This window comes from Rhamphochromis longiceps, linkage group LG2, assembly GCF_057381845.1.
Source record: "Rhamphochromis longiceps isolate RC_006_pf linkage group LG2, R_longiceps_female_GT1.1, whole genome shotgun sequence".
In the NCBI taxonomy this organism is placed as follows: domain Eukaryota; kingdom Metazoa; phylum Chordata; class Actinopteri; order Cichliformes; family Cichlidae; genus Rhamphochromis; species Rhamphochromis longiceps.
In genome coordinates, this window is record NC_140558.1 from 3,230,348 (window position 1) to 3,252,039 (window position 21,692).

Here is a 21,692-nt window from a genome sequence, read left to right on the forward strand (position 1 = left end):
GGAAAGAGGAGAGTCCAATATGCAGGTGGTGCTGATGCAAAGTTACTGTAGCCTGAGTAAGTCAGTGTGTTGAACAATGAACACTCCTGCAAACATAACTGAGAATACAGTTTTGTTCAGCATTTTTACGTCTGTTGTAGCACAATACTCAGTGCTCACCATGCTGTGTGCATAACACAGAAAAACTGACCAAGCAGGCTCCAGAGAAGCTGTTTTGATGGAAGCTTTTGAATGTGCATAGCAAGGGGACACAAAATCCCAGACCTCGTTACAGACACTATTATTAGTTGGTTACTATTTTTCAACAGCTGTCCTGTGGTGATACAGAAGAATTATTAGTAATAACATGGACTCTTCAAACCAGTGTTACTCTGCTGCCCTCTAGAGGATTTCAAGCCAAACAGCAATCTGAGAGAGAGAGCGCGTGAGAGGGAGAGAGAGAGAGAGAGAGAGAGCGCGTGAGAGGGAGAGAGAGAGAGAGAGAGAGAGAGAGAGGGAGAGAGAGTTGCACATGTGCATTAGTGAAACTATAAAGGAAGTAACGGTGCACAAGAAGTGCAACAAACTAACGCCATAACGGAGAGAACAGCTGCCAGCTACATCCAAACATGCAGCCACCACCGAGAAAGGTAAGGATACCAAGAATCTGACGTAAATGAGTAAAATATTCACACTGCACTGACTCCTCGGGGTTGGTTCACTTTTTCTGAAAATAATTCTTTTATGGCCTCATTCACTGTGCCATGTTTGGCCTCATTCAATGTTTTGTCAGCTTTTGTTTTCCCTGCAACTCAAAAGCTAAAGAAATGAAACAACCTGGGATGTTACTGGGTTTGTATCAGCTGAGGTGTTGGCTCTCAATACAAGTGTTAACAGCCTCAACATGCTCGACTGATGAATAAGCTAGCTCCTAAACGCGTTAATAGGCAGTAATGTGCACGACCTGCTCAAAGCTAATGTTTGGGACCACTTCCAGTAATTGGAAATGTAAATGAAGCTTTCTAATATTTGTTGTCTTCAGCTAGAAGGTGCTGTACTTTTCTGTGGGCTTTTTCTCTTATACAGCAATAGAATGATACATTACAGAGATACCAACAACAGAAAATGACATAACACTGTTTAATAAGGTTTAATTATCTAAATCATACCGTGAGACTGCTGTATTTGTGTCACAGGTTAGCATTGTTTGACCTATAAAATAGCCTTGTACCCTGCACCTGGCTGTCATTTTAGCTCACAATAACTATATTATGTAAAATTATTGTAATTATTGTATATACTATATTAAATATAATTTTAGGAATCCATAAAATGTTGTTGTGCACTTTTTGTTGTCACAGCATAACGTGGCACAAACCAGCAACTAATGTAGACTAGTGAATGTTGTTTTAGTCATTAGGCTTTGGTCAAGGAGGTTGTTTTTTTTATGAACCTCTCCCAGTTCCAAGTCAGGCCAAACATTACCGGGTGTCCATTAGTGGGAGCCACCATAGTCAGCACTGAAGTTATAATCTGAAAAACTTCCGGTGAAACAAAGCCCACCAATATCGTCTTTTATCAATGAGACTTACTGCACAGCTGCCCCGTGTGTGAACAGGTAAAGGAGAGCCAGCAGATGAAAGTGGTGTTCTCAGAGCAGCTCAACAAGCTGCAGACCAAACAGCATCTGGACACCGAACTGCTGGAGGAGATCAGGTCTGACACACTGTCTGTCTCATGAGCAGGTGTTACGTTACACATGTCCTGTGTGTCATGTGTTGTTTTCTGTTTGCTCCCAAAGGTCCTTCAGTAAGCATCGCACGTCTATAGAGAAAGAATACGGTCAGGTGAGTAAACATGATCTATTCTAGTCCTGTCTGCTGCTGTTACTGACACTTTTCATTGTTTACTGGAAATGCTCAAAATATATTGATTTAAGACCCACATTAGTACCTGAGTGCTGGATTGGGTTTTGACTTGTGTGACGTCTGCACACATACACGGTTTGTGTATGTGTGTATGTGTCCTCACACAGTTTTATTAGGCTTTTGTCCTACTGTTTTTCATTGATTAGTTCTAAAAGTTATAAGATAATAATATTTTTAGGACATTTGATATCCTGGAAATAAATATGAAATGTAAATTAATGACATTTTAAACCTACCTGGTGAGAGTAACTAACACTGGTATGGGTGGAAGGGGTTATTTGGTTAACCCTGTTATTTTTCAAGTGGAGTGAGAAAAAGTGGTTTCTACCTCGGGCTGAAGGTGTTGAAGGTATAAAGGTGCTACATTTGTTGCTGCTGTTCTGGCTTTTGATGCCACGGTGTTGGCAAAGCGGTAGTTGTGTGAGTCTAGTTTACCTAGGCCGAAAAGTGTTATTACTTTGCTACTGCTGCACATCAGGTAGTCAGCAAACCACTTAGGTGCAGGGATAGGGTTAGGTTGCATTTTAGCTGCATGCTAGGCACAGTTTCAAAGGATGTTACAGAAGTTTCAGAAGATTTTGCCTCTGCAGTTTTGAGCTGCAGTTTAAAATTAAGGTGCCTGCAGGGTTTACATTAATACTAGCAAGCCACCATATTTTGTCACAGAGTCTGAAAGGCTCAGGCGTGCATCTTTTACCCCATGTGTGGCCTTGCACCTAAATGGGGAGGGTTTTTTGACACCAAGCTGGAAAGGTGACGGTCTATGTTCAGCAGTCTGAAGGTTGACTTCTAACCTAGTCTCAGTCAGGTACAAACCACAGAAGTAGGTTTGCTGTGGAGTGTCTCTGCTGAGGACAAAGTCACTGCTTCTCTCACTTAATGTTACAAATCTCCTTGGTTTCAGCTCAGAGCTTTATGTGTTTTCACACCGTGGTGTAGAATGTTTCACGTAGAACATCTGAAAAGTATGTGAGTGGATGTGTGTCTGTATGCATGCATGCATGTGTGCCTGGCTTTGTTAGAGGACAACAAGGTAGCATTCTCCTACCTTTGCTGAAATACTATTAAACTGTTAACACTGACAACTGTTGATCATATTACAACATTTATAGCTGTAAAAAGCAAACTGAGCTGCCCGGTGGGAAGAGCCAAAGGGAATATGTAGCAAATCTCAGGGGGCTACAACAGCAAAATTAGGAGTGCCAGCTCCTTAGTTTAGTTTATGTTTGTCTTGCTACAAAAACCCTACTGTAAGAAGGTAAGCTCCACCTCCAGAGGGTCCAGTGGGTCATGTAATAATACTTTGATCACAGCTACTTCAGTCCACGGGCTGAAGTGTCCCTGTGTAAGATACTGAGCCTGTAATTCCCCTAATGCATCCACTGGGCTGTGAGTGTGTGTATGATAGTGTTGAAAGGCTGTGTGATTGTGCCAGTCCATTTAACAAGTTGCCAAAACAAAAAACTCAATTGACACATTTTCTTACATTTATTACATCCCTGTGTGAGGAAAGTTACTTTGTATGTTATAGAGGATGCACTTTTTCTTGTGTTTTTTCAGGCTCTTCAAAGGTTAGCTGTCCAGTACCAAAAGAGAGACTGGCAGAGAGGAAATACAGATGTGATCACTTCTGGGTAACTACACAACTTTACAGCATGCAATCTTCTTAACAGCTGTTATTGATTGTTGATTTTACTTTGAAAGACCAAACACTCGATTGGCTCTTTTTGCTGTTTGGAAGTTACATCAGCAAAACAGACATGTTAAGAAAAACGGATGATTCTGCAAGAACTTTTTTGTAGTTTGTGAAAAAACAGTAATTGGACAGCAGTGGTAATGTGGAAATATTTTGTTGTCGTAATCTCTTGATATATACATCACATTTGACTTGTTGCCCATTTGAGGAACTGCATTCAATTACTTAATGTACATAAAGCAGAATAATATTATATGTAATATTATTAATATGTGAACAAAAGTTGTTACCAAAGGAAATAAAATACTTTTAGATCAGCAATGTGCTGATGCTTATGTTGAAATAACTTGGCTCTCTCTAGAATAAACCTCTCAAGCATGCACCTTATAGCAGATAATAAATGGCTTATGACTAATTTAGAAGAGCATCGTTTAGCCTGAAAAAAGAGTTTGTTGCTTTATAAAACAGCCCTCCATAAAGCTAGACCGCCTTACTATTGATTACTGATTCATTATTGACTGAAGGTTTCTCTTCAACTACTTTCAATACTATTGAAATATATGTTGACTGCAGCTGATCTGAGTTAACTTCAGCAATTACTTCCAATGTCTTTTAGACCCTGATCCCAAGTCCTACTATTAATTAATGCTTCGATCTTAAATATGATCTCTTTTAATGTACATCAGGTCTCAGAGTGCATCACAGCACAGAAACAGCTTTAAAGGCTACAAATGATGATCTTGTGGCCTCTGACAGTGGACTCATCTCAGTGGTTTATTACAGCGATTAGAGCACGCTTTAGCTGCAATGTTTTGAATCATATCTGTCTAAGAGACTCTAATTTGTTGATGTAAATAGAGAGTCGTCTTAACATAGTGAGGTTCCACAGGGTTCTGTGCAGGGATCGGTTCTGTTTACATTATACATGCTTCGTTAGGCAGTAACATTAGAAGACATAGCATACATTTTCACTGATGTGCAGATGATGCTCAACTTTATCTATCCATGTGTCTGTAATAAGGTTTGCAAACCCTTTGGTGTGGGTCTCCTCTGGGTACTTTGGCTCCCAAAACAGACATGCATGGTTAATTAACTGGTGATCTGTGGATGTGAGGAGTCTAAAAGGCTTTAAGATTAAAGCACACAACAGTGTGTGAATGAATGGGTGTTGCGCTTTAATCTCTCTATCTCTCTGTGTCTAATAATGCAGTGATTGGTGAGACAAAGCATTGCTACAAAAGGCCACCCTGTGTGTGTTAGTAGTATCTGACATTGTGGAAGGTGTCTGTTGGTGGTGATATGAATGCAGTTTGTGTGCTTTCAGGAGTGTGTTCAGCGTGTGGCGCTCTGTGGTCGATGCTACAGCTCAGACTGCGGCATCGAGACTTTTCGCTGCAGAAGAATACCGTCGACTCAGTGGGCAAGTCTCCAAAAGTCTCCGCAATGCAAAGGATGTCCGGGCTAAGAGAGTGAGACAGTGCACACAGATTAAACATTTCTGAACAACACTCACATAATGAAACATTTTTTTCCTGCCTTCCTCCCCTCATCCCCAAACGGTTGTGGCAGATGGCTGCCTCTCCCTGATCCTGGTTCTGAAGGAGGCGTTTTCCTGTTTAAAGGGTTTTCCTTCCCAATACTGTCAAAGCGCTTGTTTAAACCGGGCTGTTTAATTGATGGGCTTTCTCTCAGTTACTCTAGGGTCTTTACCTTACAGTATAAAGTGCCTCAATTCAACTGTTGTTGTGATTTGGCACTATATAAATAGAATTCAGTTTATTTTACCTTAAAAAATGTATGAAATCTGATGCCTTTGGGTTGTGTGCATATGTGCGTTAGGGCCTGGAACGGCTGCAGAGGGTGCAGGCTGAAGTGGTGGATGCTCTACGGGAACTTCAAAGGGTCAAGAAGTGCTACCACGACTTCAGTCACATTGCCAGTATTGCACGTGAGAAAACTGCAGATGCACAGGCCAGGTCTGTGTTTCAATGCGGAGGTTTGAATCTTCTGCTAAGACTTTTGACCAGCATTTCATTTTGTTTTAAAATATTTTAAAAGTAACTAAAAGTCTGATTTTTAAGGTTGTATTAAATACATTTTGGAACAATGTTTGTCACTTCTATATATTTTATTCTACACTTGTACTCTTAAACTATTACTCATATTATTGTCACGACTTCTTTAATAAAACAGTAAAAAAGTTACTACTGCCGATGGGAGTTCAGCCAATAAGAGCTCAGCTTGCAGATTGAACGTTTCCCACAACTTGTATTTTATATAGAGCATTAACATAAATATGAAGCAATATGTTAAGTGCTGTAGTTTTCTCTTGTCTTGAATGACATAAATATGATTTCACTTTCTCTTCCAGAGCTAGAAAAAGTGAACATGGAATTTTTCACTTTAAAACAGGACTCCATAAAACGACCACAAAGGTACGGATGATTGAGCTGCTGAAATCTTATTTCTATGCTGAACTGTGTCCTGGTGTAAAGTGGTTTCTCCCCTGTGATTATGAGTTGTCCCAGGATAATCTCTCTTGCCTTTAATGCAAACCAAATTATATTATCACTCTATCCATCCATTTTCTTCCTGTTAACCAATGTTGGGTCGTAGTAGCAGCAGGCTAAGCTGGGTGTTCTGGGTTTCCTCTCCCAGTATGTCCATTTGCTTCCAGATCAGACTAAATGTTTAACCTCTCATGAGTTCTGGTTTCCTTTCCTCAAAATACTCAAGCTGAGTACATTTATTAGAATTAAAATTGAGACTAGAATAAAGTTTGTATTTTTATCTGATAATGTTATTTTATTATTACATTAATATAAGGTTCAGTTGCATTTACACAAAAGCAACTCCTTCAAAGATCTTAATCTGAGTCTGTACTTTCTCACTTTTTACTTGAGTACAGAAAAGAATCAGTAGTCCAACTTTTACCGGAGTATTTTTTAACACTTATTATCTGTATTTCACCTTAAGTACACAATGTCTGCACTTTTGCCACCTCTGCATTAGGATATAAACAACAACAGCAAAACATCCTAAAGAATGATCCCAGGAGGCATCATAATCAGATGACTCCTATTTTTCCGAGACTCCTTTCGAGGTCATTGGTAGGGTCTCCCAGGGGCGGGGCCACAATAAGAGATTAAAACAAAACCCCAAATGAGCTACAGCACTTCAACAAGAAGCTGTCAGGCTTGGCCGTCAGTTTGGTTCCACCACCTTGTGGGCCGTCCCCCACAGGGACAGGCACTGGGGTCCTGAGCAAGGTGGTGGTTGACCCCCTGGGACGCAGGCTGTGTTTTTGTGAAGTGGAATGAGAAGGTTATTACACAGCACACACTGCTGAATTGTATAAATGTTGCCTGTTTGTGTGACATTGTGTTTGTGCTCACTTACATGTTTGCAGCTCACTGCCAGACTCAAAGAGTGCGATGACCGCTTGACTGAAGTTCGTAACGAGTATCTGCTGACATTAGCAGCAGTCAGAGCGCATCGGCAGCACTACTACACAAACGACTTACCATTTATTATGGAGGTAATCCACACACACTAACACCGTCAGTGTGCTACATTTATATTGACGTTTTTACAGATGGAATGGACCAAAATGTCCTTTCACAAAAAGCTTCATGGCTACTTTTTTTTAAGGAACTAGTGTCACCACAAGTGTTTGGATGACTGTTTTGCCATGTAGCGTTTAGCCTGCTGCCTGTACTGTATTTAATGAGAACACAGAGTTACAGGAAACACACATAACATAAGTGATTAGTCTTCAGCAGAAACTCAGTAGAAAATGTTTGAAAACTGACCTTTAGTGTCTGACCTCCTCAGCAAATGGATGGTGATATTTATGAGGATTTGAGATGCCATTTCACCCTGCTGTGTGGGACTGAGATGGACTGCTGTCTTCATACACACAAACAGTACAGCGGAGTGTGCGACAGTGTTGCAAAGGTTGGTGTTGTATATATGAACTACAAAAAAGAGAGATGAGATGCTTTGGCATGCTTTGTATATTTTATATATCGACACCTGTGGTCATTGGTCATCACAGGGCCTCAGACTGCAAATGATTGGTTCAATCTGTGATTAGTCCCATTGCACATTTGTCTATGTTGTAAACTGTGACAGTGTTGGATCATCATGTTAAACATGTCTTCTTAAAATAGAGTTGATACCTTGTGTGAGGATTTAGAGTTTTATTTTTGTAAGTGAATAATGAGAATGAATAAGAAGTAAAATAAACTGTAATCTGATTAGCCTGAATAAATGATGCATTGTGACAGATTCATAGTAAGACCCTCCTCACTATGAGGAAACCGTGATAACCACATTTAGAAACAATACTCTTTGAACATCCAGCTGCTTGTACAAATAAGTTCACCATCCAGCACACATGAGGTGAGAAGCATCATTTACATGTAGATGTATAGAAATGGCATAAACAGTTTCATGTGTGGACTTTGTGTAGATGTTGTTTGTAACCAAATCAAATCTGTCACTGCAGATAGTAAGCTCTAGACCGGGAGAAGCTGAATAAATCTCGAGATGTTCCCCTTAGCCTGTACTCTCTTGCCAGTTCAGAGTTATTCCCTGCACATTTTGAGTACATTTGACTTTCAGGTGTTCATCCAAAGTCGGTAGAAGTGAGAACATTGTATTTTTGTTCATGCTTTTCTAGCATTTGTGAAAAATTCAGCAGAATTTGCAGCGCTGCTGTTAATGAGAGTTATTTGTTTCTTTGAGGATGGTGTAACCTGCTTTTGTTTAATTCGTTTTTGTGTTGCAGGTGACCAGAGACAGAAATGTTCAGCAGTTTCTCCAAGATTCGGTATCGTTCAGCAAAACCCCTGAATTTACCTTCCAGCCTGCTCTGCGTGACAAGGTGTGTCTAAGGAAGACATGCTGACTGTAGTCCAAGTGCCACAGTGACAGTCCACAAATTGTAGTAGAGATTTAGTGATGAGCTCCATATTGAGATATTTTGCATATTTGGCTCAGTTTAATACAATGAGAGAAAATGTGTGACTTGGCAAACATTGGCAAAAAATTTAGAATAGAATAGAATAGAATAGAATAGAATAGAGTCTCTGAGGGGGGTGCCAATTGCCCGCCCGCTGCCCTCCCCACCCGCTGCAATTTCCTCTTGCCTACAGTACAACAGTTGAACCAGAGTGTGGTTGCATTATATGCTCACTCAATGCCCAATGCACATATCTGATCAGAAAACCACATGGTAGTAACTCATTGTGCATGTAGACACAGTTAATGCGACCTGCTTCAGAAAGTCATTCAAAGCGATTCAAGTGAACATGGCATAAGACCCTCCTTCTTCACAACCGTTTCCACCCTTTTTGGAAGATTCAGTACCATCTGTCCTTTCCCATTTCTCTCTTTAACATCCTGCCTATCCCACACCTCACCCCTGGTCCCTTCACTTACTACTTCAACCAGTTTACTCTTAGTATTAGTATTTATTTATTTATTGTCATTGTCAAGAACAATGAAATTGCGTTTGGGGCTTCCATACAACCCAAAAAAAAGAAGAAAATAATAAATACCCCTTAAAACCCAAGTGTACATATTTAACCCAGTGTGACTCCAATGCAATAAGACAATCCTTAGCAATAATGTTCGTAGAAATTCAGACAAAGACCTGAGAAACATGACAAAATACAACAATGCAACCCATTCAATATTATTGTACTGTGAGATATGATATCAGATATGATAGTTATCTATTTAAGAAGGGGGGGGGGGGGGGGCAGGAGGGGGAAGAGAATAAAGATATGATGCACCAATGCAGACCAGTTCATTGCTATTAAGAAGTTGGATATGGTTATTGTCCGTGAGAGGGGGGCAGAGAGTTCAGGAGCCTCACAGCCTGTGGATACAGGCTGTTGGCCAGTCTGGATGTTCTGGCCTGTATAGACCTGTACCTTCTCCCTGAGGGCAGCAGATGGAAAAGGTGGCGCGCAGGGTGATGTTGGTCCCGCAGGATACTGTGCACCCTCCTCAGACAGCGAGTGGGGAAGATATTACTGATCTCTGGCAGACTTGTTCCAATAATTCTGCCAGCTTCTTTCACCACCCGCTGGAGTGCTTGCTGATCGGCCTTGGTGCAGCTGGGGAACCACACTAGAAATCCATACGTCAGAACGCTGCTGATGGCACAGTTGTAGAAGTTCAACATCAGAGATCTGGGAATGTGTGCGCTCCGCAGTCTCCTCAGGTAGTAGAGGCGCTGTTGGGCCTTCCGTGCAACTGAGGTGATATGGTTGCCCCAGGACAGGTCCTCGGTCACAGTTACCCCCAAGAATTTAAAACTGCTCACCCTCTCCACCGCCTCACTGCCAATGAAGAGAGGCAGATGGTTGTTATGACCCCTCTTCCGGAAATCTACAATGATCTCCTTGGTCTTTTTGGTGTTTAAGACCAAGTTATTGTCGTGGCACCATGACTCTAGTTGTTGCACCTCTGTCCTATAGTTTGTCTCATCATTGTTGGATATAAGTCCGAGCACTGTAGTGTCATCTGCAAACTTAACAATGAGATTGGACGCGCAGGAGGAAATACAGTCATGGGTGAAGAGAGTGTATAGCAGAGGGCTCAGAACACACCCCTGAGGGGCACCGGTGTTGACCACAAGGGTGGAAGAGGTGTTCTTACCCACTCTGACACTCTGTCTACGGTTAGTGAGGAAGTCCACAATCCAGTTGCACAGAGAGGAGTTAAGTCCCAGTTGGTGGAGTTTGGGATGGAGTTTGTATGGCCGGATGGTATTAAAAGCCGAGCTGTAGTCTACAAAGAGGAGCCGTGCATAGGTGTTCCTGTGTTCCAAGTGCTTCAGTAATGTGTGCAGCACTGTGGCGATCGCATCCTCGGTTGACCGGTTCTCCCTGTATGCAAACTGGTGCGAGTCCAGGGATGGTGGAAAAGCAGCTCTGATGTGTTTAATGACCAGTCTCTCCAGGCATTTGGCGGGAATGGGGGTGAGTGCCACAGGTCTGAAATCGTTCAGACATGTGACATTTGACTGTTTTGGGATGGGAACGATGGTTGCTGCTTTGAAACAGGATGGTACCAGTGAACAGGACAACGAGGTGTTATATATAGAGGTGAAGACGTCCGCCAGGTCCGCAGCACAGTCTTTTAGCACCCGGCCCAGCACTCCATCCGGCCCGGCCGCCTTCCTGGTGTTAATGCTCCGGAACACACGCCTCAGCTCATGAGTGCTCAGGACCGGAGCAGGGTCGGTTGAGGGGAGAGGGGACAGGACAGGGTCGGTGTTCTCCCTGTCAAAACGGGCATAAAAGAGATTTAGATCCTCAGCCAGAGTAGAACTGTCGGCTGAGGGTGATGGTGTTCTTCTTTTGTAGTCCGTGATAGCCCTGATGCCCTCCCAGACCTGCCTTGGGTTTGTGTTGTTCTCAAACCTGGCCTCGATACACCTCCTGTGCTGCTGCTTGGCAGTCTTGATGCCTCTTCTCAGGTTGGCCCTGGCAGCACTGTATGCCTCCTGGTCCCCGGATTTAAAAGCGTTCTACCTCTGTACTGCACAGTTTTTCCGTTACCGTGACGTTCGTGCACCAAAGGTTGTTAATATAGATGCACAGCCCCCCGCCAGTCTTCTTACCCGAGTCCGCAGACCTGTCGGCTCGATAGGCGGTGCGGCCTGCTAGATCGATAGCCGCATCGGGAATGGCGCTGTCCAGCCAGGTTTCAGTGAAAATCATGCACGAACAGTTATTAAAAGTCCGTCGAGTGGCGATCTGCAGTCGTATTTCATCCAGTGTAACCCCAGACTGTGTGAAATAATACACAGTACCACCAGTACCACCACAGTATTCTTTCTCTTCTGACATCCAACCGTTGTGGACTAATAAATTGGCACTGGCAACATTCACTCTTTAAACTCATGATCGTGTCTTCACTTTTCATCTCAATAACACTGTTACTGAACTGGTAAATGGTTCTTATCTAGCACTTATCTACTCTCCACAAACAGCATATCGTTAGCTTCATAGCATAAGTGCCTAAGTCATTGACTTAGTCAAATGACTTAGGCAATTATGCTATGAAGCTAACGATATCTGCCTTCTCTCCACGATATCAGCCACCTTTCTCCCTGTACCTGTCCATGCTCACACCTCCACACCTGCCCAGAGATGGGCAGTAACGCGTTACTGTAATCCGATTACTTTTTTCAAGTAACGAGTAAAGTAAGGGATTACTATTGCAAAAACGGTAATTAGATTACCGTTGCTTTCCCGTAGGAACGCTGCGTTACTGTTTTACTAAAACCGTGATTTTTTTGCGAGAGTGTCTCATGACAGTGACATAAGTGAGTGCGACGTTCGTGACAACAGCTGTGTGCAGATCAACAGTGGATCATATATCGAGTGCAGAGAGAGTATGAGCGTGCAGCGTTTAAAGCGTGGAAGTACTGACCTTACTTTGAGTTTGATTCCATAAAAAGTGACAAAAACATTAGTGTCCGCTGTGCGTGGGAAGAAAACTTCTTTTTACAGCGAAAAAACCCCTAAACTTCCAACAAGCACTGAGTAGCTACGACGTAATGGGAAACTCACAGAGAAACTCGCGGATTCTTCCGCTGACCGCGGCACACCTGCACCAGGGTAAACCTCCGCCTGCCCCACTCCTGCTTTACAGGTGAAAATAGAGCAACAGGACCGCTGAGTCTGTGACTTTATTTATTTTCTGCTGTGTTTTACTTGCATCTATTTGAAAGACTGAGTGTAAACACAAAAAATATTTTATTTTATGTGCTGGAATGTGCAGAAAATAGGTTTAAATGTTAAACTAATTTCTTCCAGTCAGAGAATGTTGCATATAATTTAATTTTTTAAAAGATTAAAACTAATAAAACAAGTTTTAAAAAAAGACTTTTCCATTTGATTACATTTTGTATGATGGATTATGTAGAAAAAGCAGAATTGGGCTGAAAGTTCTATCGCTTTATCACCTCTTCAGGTGAAGTAATCAGTAATTAGTTACTGATTACTTTTTTCAAGTAACTTGACCAACACTGCTCCTGCCTGTCTTTCTCTCTCACCCCCTGCAAACATTCCTTCTCCCTCTCCTGTTTCTGTCTTTTAACAGTAACACAGGGACATTAACTCAGTCTCCAGCCTGGAAATCTCATTCTTGATGATCCACAAGCTTTATTTGGCAAGGATTTACAACAGATCATTTACTTTTTCAAATTCAAACTCCATGTTAGTTCTTGGTCATTCCAAAGGTTTTCTGTACTGCCAAATACTGAATTTTGTATTTAAAAACATTATTTTATCATTCATACAAAGTCTATATCTTAAAATGAATTACAAACTAAAGCTGTTAAGCTTTTAGTAAATTAGAAGGTTTTTTTCACTGAAATGTAATAAACCGGGACTATACTCTAAACTAAGAAATACTCAAATGAAAAAGTATCTGTGTAAATTCACATTGTGGTCGCTGGTACTCCTCTTCATAGGTGTCAGTTCTGCAGGAAGTTTGTAGTTCAGAAGAAGAGGGCTGCCTGGTGAAGGAGGCCAAGAAATGGACTGCCAAGGTGGCTAAAGACCACAAGATCGTTGCCCACGGAGAGAGGGTGAGAAACTAGAGGAAGAACCGTCACCATTGTGATGCAGTGGCTCCTTTCTGGTTTCCTGTATAATGTATAATTTTGCATTACGTTAACTTTAAGATCTGCTTTGTTTCATCAGGCTCTACAGATGTTAGAGAGCCGACTGAAGCTCCTATCCGGGGAGACGGCGCTCAGTGTGGAGCAGAAGATAGCAGAGGTACAGGAGAGCGTCAGGAAAGCCAAGGTACCGTATTTCCCGGACTACAAAGCGCACCTGAATATTAGCCGCACAAGCTAAAATCAGGGGAAAATCCTGTTTTGTACATACATTAGCCGCACCTGACTAAAAGCCGCAGGTGTTTCAATGTTGACTTATCATATGTAAGAGAATATGCACAAAGGGAATTGTCAGGAAAGAGATGGCTGTTTGGAGACACACCCCTTTTATTAATATTTTGAAAAACAAGTTATGGGTACATATTTGCACATGTAGTACATAACAGTAACCTACAGCACACCAGAACAATAGATTCGGACTACCTTTTAGGCTCAGGTGCAGTGACACGGCTTTAACAAGAAGAAAAGTCAGTCATTCACCATCTTTCTCTTCTTCCTGCGCACTAAAACCACCAAAGTCCTCTCCTCCAATGTCGGAAACGAACAGGCTCAGGATGGCTTCGTCATCCACTCTCCGCTTCTCTCCTTCGTTGTCACTTTCAAAACCAAACAAATCCTCGTTGTCAGTGTCAGAGTCGAACACCCTCAGAAGGGCCGTGGCGGTGTCCTCCTCTCCATCATGCAGCAGTCCAGCCCTTCAAAATCCGTTGGTGATCGTGGATGTTTTCGCACTTTTCCACGCTGTCAGAATCCACCGGTGGAGTTGGGCATAACTTGCTTTTCGCAAGTTTATCGCCGCTCGTCATCCACGCCTCCCGCTGAACGCGTAGCGCTACTTTGAAGTTTGTTTTTCACGCTACTTAGTACGGCACTACGTTGCCTGGCGGACGGACATGTGACTAACATACCACTCTTGAACCCCGATCCTTCCGCCAGGCAACGTAGTGCCGTACAACAGCGGAACAAACAAAACAAATCATCTTACGATATCACAAAAATCATGGACAATCCATAGAAAAGCCGCACCTGACTAAAAGCCGCAGGGTTCAAAGCTTGTGCAAAAAGTAGCGGCTTATAGCCCGACAATTACGGTACTTGTTTTTGAAAGTTTCTCCAGCCTATAAGTTCAAAATCCAACATTCAACATTATTGATACCACAAAGTATCAACACTATCAATCGTCAGATTAAAAACGCTCCAAAGCACAAAATCTGTTGCACTGGTGAAATAAAAATTGGTGCTGTATCAGTTTTGATCAGTTTTATATCATTAGCTGAATCTGAATCTGTGACATCACAGCAGTGACATCACCAATACCATACCAATCAGGCATAACTTCACGAGCACAGAGAGGTGAAGTGAATAACACAGACGGTGGGTTATATTAGGGAGCAATGAGTTTGGCAATATATAATAACGGCATCTGGAAATCTACATTATAATAGCTGAAATATGAAAGATGTCATGTCTGTGTAGTTGAATTTGTCTCAGAGGGATTTAGATTTCGATGTTGATCATGGTCGTTTAACTGAGGCACACAAAATCAGCTTGGTTTCAGCTTATGACCAAACCAAAGCTCAGGAAAATTCGCGAGTTACACAGAATCCGTACGACTCGGGGTTCAGAGTCACATGTCTGTGTGTGTCTAACTAAGTTTCCTGGTTTTTCAGCTGAACAGGGCGAAGGCCAAGGCTCGCCTGGCCCTGCTGTCAGAGAGCACACCAGGAACAGAACAATGGCTTCACGCTGCCATGAACCAGGTGGAAGAGGAGTTGGAGAGAGAGCGACATCTCAGCGAACAGAGGAAGTCTACTGAAGACTTTTCAGTATGCAAACAAACAAACACACAGATTGAGCTGCGTTTTCATCACATGGTGGCTTGCATGTCCTCTTTAGAGGCCTCTATCACTCGTAACGCAATACTCCTTTTGTCCTCTGGGGTCAAAAATGACCCCACTTCATTTGAGTGTTTTTTTAAAGTACATGGTATAAATTGTCAATCAGTTGTGTTACACCTTAAGTTTTACTTGTGTGTTTATGACTTTTTAGCCATACCCTTTTCTTTACCCAAGAGTCTTTGCCTCTGACCATGACCTGCAGACCAACCAGAGGTGTATCTGAGATGAAGAACATAGGGATATCATCCTGACCTCATTATTTGAAACTTTATTAGACTGTATAACTTTAATATAAGCCTCCACCACTGAAACATTATACATGTGACAGAAAGTAAGGAAAGCAAAATACGTTCTCTTTAACTTCAACTTTGCCCTGACCTTAAAATCAGCCGTCAGCCTCCAACACAACACAGGAAGTCGCTTTTTGTCTACAACAAAAACACACAAGTATGACTCCACAACATAATTGCACACAACAGATGTTACACACAGGGGAACAAACAGGCTAAAGACTATTTCAGATACAGAATTAACTTCAGTGCATGCTTGCTGGATGACACTTGTTTTATCACTCAGCGTGTCTTGCAGATGCTCTAAAAATATTTTTGGGATCAGAGTGGAGACGACACCCTTAAATCCTTTGTTTTGCAGGAGGATGAGTTTGAGCTGACTGACTTTGAGGACTACGATGATAATGGAGAGATCTTCACAGATCCAGTGTCAGCATCTGGAGTGTGTGTTTACCCTGCAGCCTGCAGAGGTATTTACAGCTATCAGGTAGTGATCATCAGCACCCCCCCCCCCCTCCCCACACACACACACTTTTTAAAACTTTTTTTTTAGCAAATTCAATGAATCAATGAGTCTAAAAGATCTGTACAAAGTCTAAAGCAGAGCTGTTAAGGTGTTTACAAGATGCTCAAGGCTGTTGTTGGTGCCATAGTGGTGCAGTGGATAGCATTGTTGCATCAAAGCAAGAAGGTCCTTCATCAGCTACCCCAAAGCATGCTCGAGCCCGATGTTGGAGATGTGAAATGAACAAAAAAGAAGTTTAAGTCAGGAGGATCTGGTGATGGCCTGCACGGGTCATAGAGGGGAGCCAATGATTTTTTGGGCGGTGCTCTTTACCCTCTGCGCAGCCTTCCTGTCCTCAGTAGTGGCCCCTAGGTATGAATCACCCAGGCAGTAGGAGAGGAGGCTCTCCACTGAGGAGCAGTAGATGGACAGCAGCAGGTTCTGGTCCAGGTTATTCCTCTTTAGGACATGGAGGAAGTCCAGCCGCTGCAGGGCCTTCTTTACCAGGGTGTTGGTGTTGATCCAGATGAGATCAGCTGAGATGTGGGTGCCCAGAAACCTGAAGGTGGAGACAGATTCCACCCATTCTCCATTTATAATGAGAGGAGGGTGGACCTGCCTGTGCCTCCTGAAGGACGTTCAGCTTCAGGTTATTTTCTGAGAACCAGCAGGACAAGTTCTCCACCTCTGCCCTTTACGCTGTCACATCTCCATCAGAGATGAGCCACAGTGGTGTCATTGGCATACTTGACGATGACATTGGTGGGTAGATCGGTTAGGGATGGGAATGATGGTGGAGCCCTTCAGACGGGTGGGAATGACATTAGTCAGGAAGAGGTTGAACAGCCCAGTGAGGATCTCTGCCATTTGGTCCGTGCAGGCTTTAACCACATCCCCTGGGATGCTGCTTGCACCCCTCCTTAGGTTGGAAGAGCGCTTCACAGAAAACTGTCCCGAGTTCTGATCAGAGCCTGTACTTCACTCATCGTCCAAAGTTTTCGGTTAGCAAAAACACAGATGTCACATTCTCTACACAGCACTTGATGTAGAAAAGGACAGACTGAGTGTCTCTGGGGTCCTGCTGTTCAAAGCTGGACCAGTCTTTGCATACAGCACTGAACTGATGTTTTCATAAAATAAGCAGGTCTGTGTTATATTTTTTAGGTTTGTATCACTATAATGTTAATATAGAGTAATAACAGCTATTTGATAACCTGCATTAACAGGCTTACAGTTAAATAATGGAAAATTATCTCTTTTAGGCTAGCCAATCAGATGAGCTGTCAATCATGGAAGGGGAGGAGCTTCAAGTAATCGAGGATGGAGATATGGAGGACTGGCTGAAGGTAACAATACTGATGTGATACAGTATAATGTACTTTATTGGAAAGGTTACTCTGATGTTCTCTGTGCAGGTGTGTAACTCGTGTGGTCAGGTGGGCTACGTCCCTGAGCGGTATGTGCAGCTCCTGTGTCTGCCAGCAGAGGACAGCACTCCGCTGGACAGCTCATTCAGCTCCACCTCCTCCACTGTGACTAAAGAGACACCAGGGAGTAGAGGTCTGTGGCCATGTTTACACTTGCACTTGACGTCACATTACTTACTGTGCACTTTGTATAAATAAGTGCTGCCTCAGAGGGGAAATATTGACCCAGGCCCTACAAATCCTTCCTAAAACTTGGATCAAGTCTATTTTCATTCAGTCACTGAAAGTCATAAGAAATAACTGAAAAACTAAGATAAATTAAGAAGATGAATCTAAGATGTATTTTTTTCCAATTTCCGTAATATGAGTTTACACCATGTGCTCTGATGTGTCTCAGGTGTAGCCAGGGCTCTGTACTCCTACCAGGCTCAGAGCGCAGAGGAGCTTTCCTTCCAAGAGGGGGCGCTAATACACCTGATACGCCGTCCACGTGGAGAGGTGTGTGTTCTACGCTGCCGTTGGACGTTGGAGTGATCACAACCCTGGATTTGTAGAAAACAACGTAGAGCCCATCATGCACCAACAGCAATACTTTTTTTAAGAATGTTTGTTTTTTTGTCCCTACAAACATGACTGCTCTACATGAATGGATAGAGGGTGTGGCTTATTTAGCGATTTACAGTAAAAAACACCTCATAACAATTTAGCTCTTTCAAAGCTACAGAGGAAGGGAGGGAAACCCTAACAGCCACCAGCTTTTACCTCGCTTCAGTCACTCAGGGTGAAGACTGCAAATCTAAGTGAGTCTTTTTACAGGTTGATGATGGTTTTTGGGAGGGAGAGCTGAACGGACACGTCGGCGTCTTCCCATCGCTGATGGTAGAGCTTGTTCACAATGAAGAGGAGGATGAGGAAGAAAAAGGGGAGATGGAGGTGAGACTACATCCTGGTAATCAGAATCTTCTGAAATTCAAAAATCAGTTTTTCTGATGTTTATTTTCCTCTCCAGCCTCTTCCAACCCCAACCATGCCCCCTTTCTCCCCTCCCATCCCCACACCCTCAGCTCCTAGCTGTAATTCAGAACTGAGCGCTGCTTCTCCGAGCAGTATGGAGGACAAACAGCAGGCTGCTCTAATGGAGGGATCAAAGCTGGCAGGCAACAGACCGGGTAGAGTCTATTTCTCTGTTTTCTATCTAAAATGTGTCATTTGAGGTGTTTCACTCTGTGTCTATTGCACCGCCAGAGGCCGGAACCAGCAGCCACAGCTCTCCTGAGCACTCCAGCACTCCACTGAGACCAGTAGGTGCAACACCCACACGTATCTTATAGAAAATAAAAGCCTACCTCAGAGGAGGTATGGAAGCACAAGCCCAGACAGGGCATTTTAACAGGCAGGAAGAGACAAAGAAAAGGCAAAAGTTTGGAGGTGAGAGCAGGGACTTTAATTATAGGGATTATAATAATAAGCATGGAGATGAAGAAAGATAAGATAGAAGTTCATGTACAGCAGAGAGAGGTGGCAAAGAAAAGGCTTAAAGTGAACTGCATATACGACTGGACTCTAAGCAAGAATAAAAGTAGGGCTGGGTATCGTCACTGATTTCTAGAATCGATTCGATTTGAATCGGGGAAATTTTGCCTCAGACAGTCAGAAATATTATAATTCTGATCATGCATCAGTACATTTTCATATTTTTATATCTATAAAAAGGAAGCTGACACTTGCCAGACTTTATCAGAGCTGTGAGCATCACAGCAGAGGCCTTTGTGTCAAAGTAGCTGAAGATAAAACACAGAAAAACATGAAGGTGGTTTTCCTGTTCTGGGATTTTATAAAAATATTCTGCAGTACATCAAAAAAACGAAAGAAAACCATTAATCAGCATATGAACATTACCTGATGCTGCTGAAGTGAAGCAGAGCAAAGTTACAGAGGTTTGATTAGAGACACAGCTGAGTGTTTTGCAATTTTGCACAATTTTAAAAAGTTGAAATTTGTTCAGTATTGAACAGCAGAAATGAGGTTTTCTTTTCGGAAGTAAGTAAAAGTAAAAACAAGCAAGCGAATAATGCAGAAAACAGATGAGAGAGAGAGAGCCGTGCATGAAGTGAGATTTTATCCTGGTGGAAGCAAAACAGCAAAAGTCAGAGTGAATCCATGACGATGTTTATGTGAAGCGTAGTTTGGATCTTCTTTTGCTGCTGGTTCGGTCAATATTGTTTGGAGAGAGATAAAACTAACAGCTGTAGAATCGGCGCATAAAGGAGGAGTTCATGAATGTAGGAGATGAGAGCATGGGTGGTTAGTAAAGGAAGTGTAGAGGATTAGGAAAGGATGCCTGAGGAATGGAGAAGTGGTGTTCTGGTACTGATTTCAACAAGGATGATGTGCAGGTAGCTGTTGAAGGTACAGAGGTGGCGATCAGTGAGCAGCAGTAGGGCTTCATGCAGAGAAACAGCACCGTAGATGTGATGCTTGTGATGAGAGGGACAGATCAGGTTGATAATTTTGGAGACAAAGTTAGTGAGGAAAGGCTGAGATGGTTTGGACACATGCAGAGAGGATTCATAGATGTAGTAACGGAGGACACACAGAGGGCTGGTGTGACAGAAGAGGATGCTCAGTACAGGGTGACACGGAGACAGAGCTGGGACTAGCTGACGGAAGATTTGAATATCTTTGAGCTCACACAAATCAGTGCTTATTAAAACCCACATTTATTTTCTCTCTGTATTGTTTCAGTGTCGAGCACCTCCTCCACCTCCAACACAGAAGACTTCATCTCAGGCTTGAGACAGACTGGAGTCGTAGCTGTCTTGTTACAGCCAAAACATTGCTGATTTGTGCCATTTATGTATCGTCAGGTGGTTTTCTTGGTCATGTGAGGCGTCACACAAGTACAGTAGTTGCAATCTGTGTGTGTATCACCGCTCTGTTCATCGTCGCTTTTGCAGGAACAACAGGTTATCAAGAAAACATGGCAGCTTAGATCCAGAGCATTGTTTTTTAGTACTTGACCTTTTAAAGACTGCCAAAGCACTGTTACAAGGAATATCAAAATGCCAATTTTATTAATACAACTTGTAAAAATAAGAAATTGCACATGCAATACGACTTTGAACCACAAGATAGTCCAGCGAGTCTGTCCTGAATCCAAAATGAGACATTCCTATATGAGTATTACTAATGCTACAGCTAGATCAACAGTCAGGATTACAATATGTCCCCACTTGTTTGGGCAGCTAGAAGAGCAAAGAAGCATTACAAAGTCATTTATATGTAAAGAATGTAATACTTGACATGAAACTTTTACAAAAAGTATCTTTTTAAAGCGGCATTGTAAAAACAACCTTAATTGATTGCAGTCGTGTGAAAAAGAAAAATTTCGCAGCACTCCATACACTTCTGTGAAAGCTTATATAGCACTACTTTTTTAATAGGAATTAACAAGTTACATGGCAGCCAACTGTTGATAATCAGATGCACTTGATTAACATAAAGAAGAGGTTTTGGCAGTTTGCTGGTCGGGAGCATGGAGGTGTGCAAACTCACTCCAAGTTCAGACTTTGCAATTGTCAGAGAATTGCAAAACACCCGAGCGCTACATCTTACACTCTTCAGACCCCAGTAAGTATGTTAAATATTAAAGTCAAATGTGCACAAACCCCAACTAATCGAAGCAACACTGTAAAGAAGAGCGGGCTAAAACTCCTGCACAATGTGTGATTCATAAAGAAATACAGAAAGTTGTTGTTGCTAAAGGTGGCTCTGCAGCTATGCAACCCTTCCAAAATGCAACCCATCCTTCCCACATGACTACACAATCGCGTGTTAAACTTGGACCTCTTAAGTTTTAGTGTAGCAATCACTAACAAACACAGTTCAGATGTAACATTAGGTATTTGTTTTATTTTCATGAAGTCTAACATTAGCTAGCATACATGCTATTCTAAACGGCAACAGTTAAGCTAGTTAGCATGTCGAAGGCTAACATATGATCTACTTGTTTACCCTTATATTATGATATTATAATAACAAGGCTAGTGTCATAATTAAACAATTTGCTTTTGGATTTTTGAAATATCCTCTTCTATATAATTGTTTTTGTACTGTAAGTCATTGTTGTGGAATAAATTAAGTTATTAAATTTGGAGTTTGTTTGGTTATTTATGTAAGTCATTACCACCTGAATCACTTGGCTCTTGTGGCATTATCTAATAAGGAAAAAAGACACACTCAGAGCTTTCAGAAGCACAG

General features: G+C 42.3%; 1 protein-coding gene across 1 annotated transcript; it reads left to right on the forward strand.

The window, feature by feature from the left end:
- Positions 1-443: 443 nt before the first annotated feature.
- LOC146676756 (F-BAR and double SH3 domains protein 1-like) lies at positions 444-21,559 on the forward strand. Its single transcript, XM_085414924.1, has 21 exons — positions 444-629; positions 1,598-1,695; positions 1,781-1,826; positions 3,468-3,541; positions 4,928-5,072; positions 5,443-5,579; positions 5,975-6,038; positions 7,013-7,141; positions 7,438-7,560; positions 8,396-8,491; positions 13,103-13,219; positions 13,335-13,439; positions 14,983-15,138; positions 15,862-15,987; positions 17,268-17,351; positions 17,421-17,565; positions 17,830-17,930; positions 18,249-18,365; positions 18,442-18,601; positions 18,678-18,733; positions 20,178-21,559. The coding sequence occupies exons 1-21, from the start codon at positions 609-611 to the stop codon at positions 20,226-20,228; spliced, it is 2,151 nt and encodes a 716-aa protein (XP_085271050.1). The 5' UTR covers positions 444-608; the 3' UTR covers positions 20,229-21,559.
- Positions 21,560-21,692: the final 133 nt, after the last annotated feature.

What these genes read in the sequence shown, in the direction of transcription:
- LOC146676756 (XM_085414924.1), top strand. Translation starts at nt 609, where the DNA reads ATGCAGCCACCACCGAGAAAG. An exon ending in TAGAGAAAGAATACGGTCAG is followed by an intron (nt 1,827 to 3,467) that starts GTGAGTAAACAT and finishes GTGTTTTTTCAG; the next exon opens with GCTCTTCAAAGGTTAGCTGT. An exon ending in AGAGCGTCAGGAAAGCCAAG is followed by an intron (nt 13,440 to 14,982) that starts GTACCGTATTTC and finishes CTGGTTTTTCAG; the next exon opens with CTGAACAGGGCGAAGGCCAA.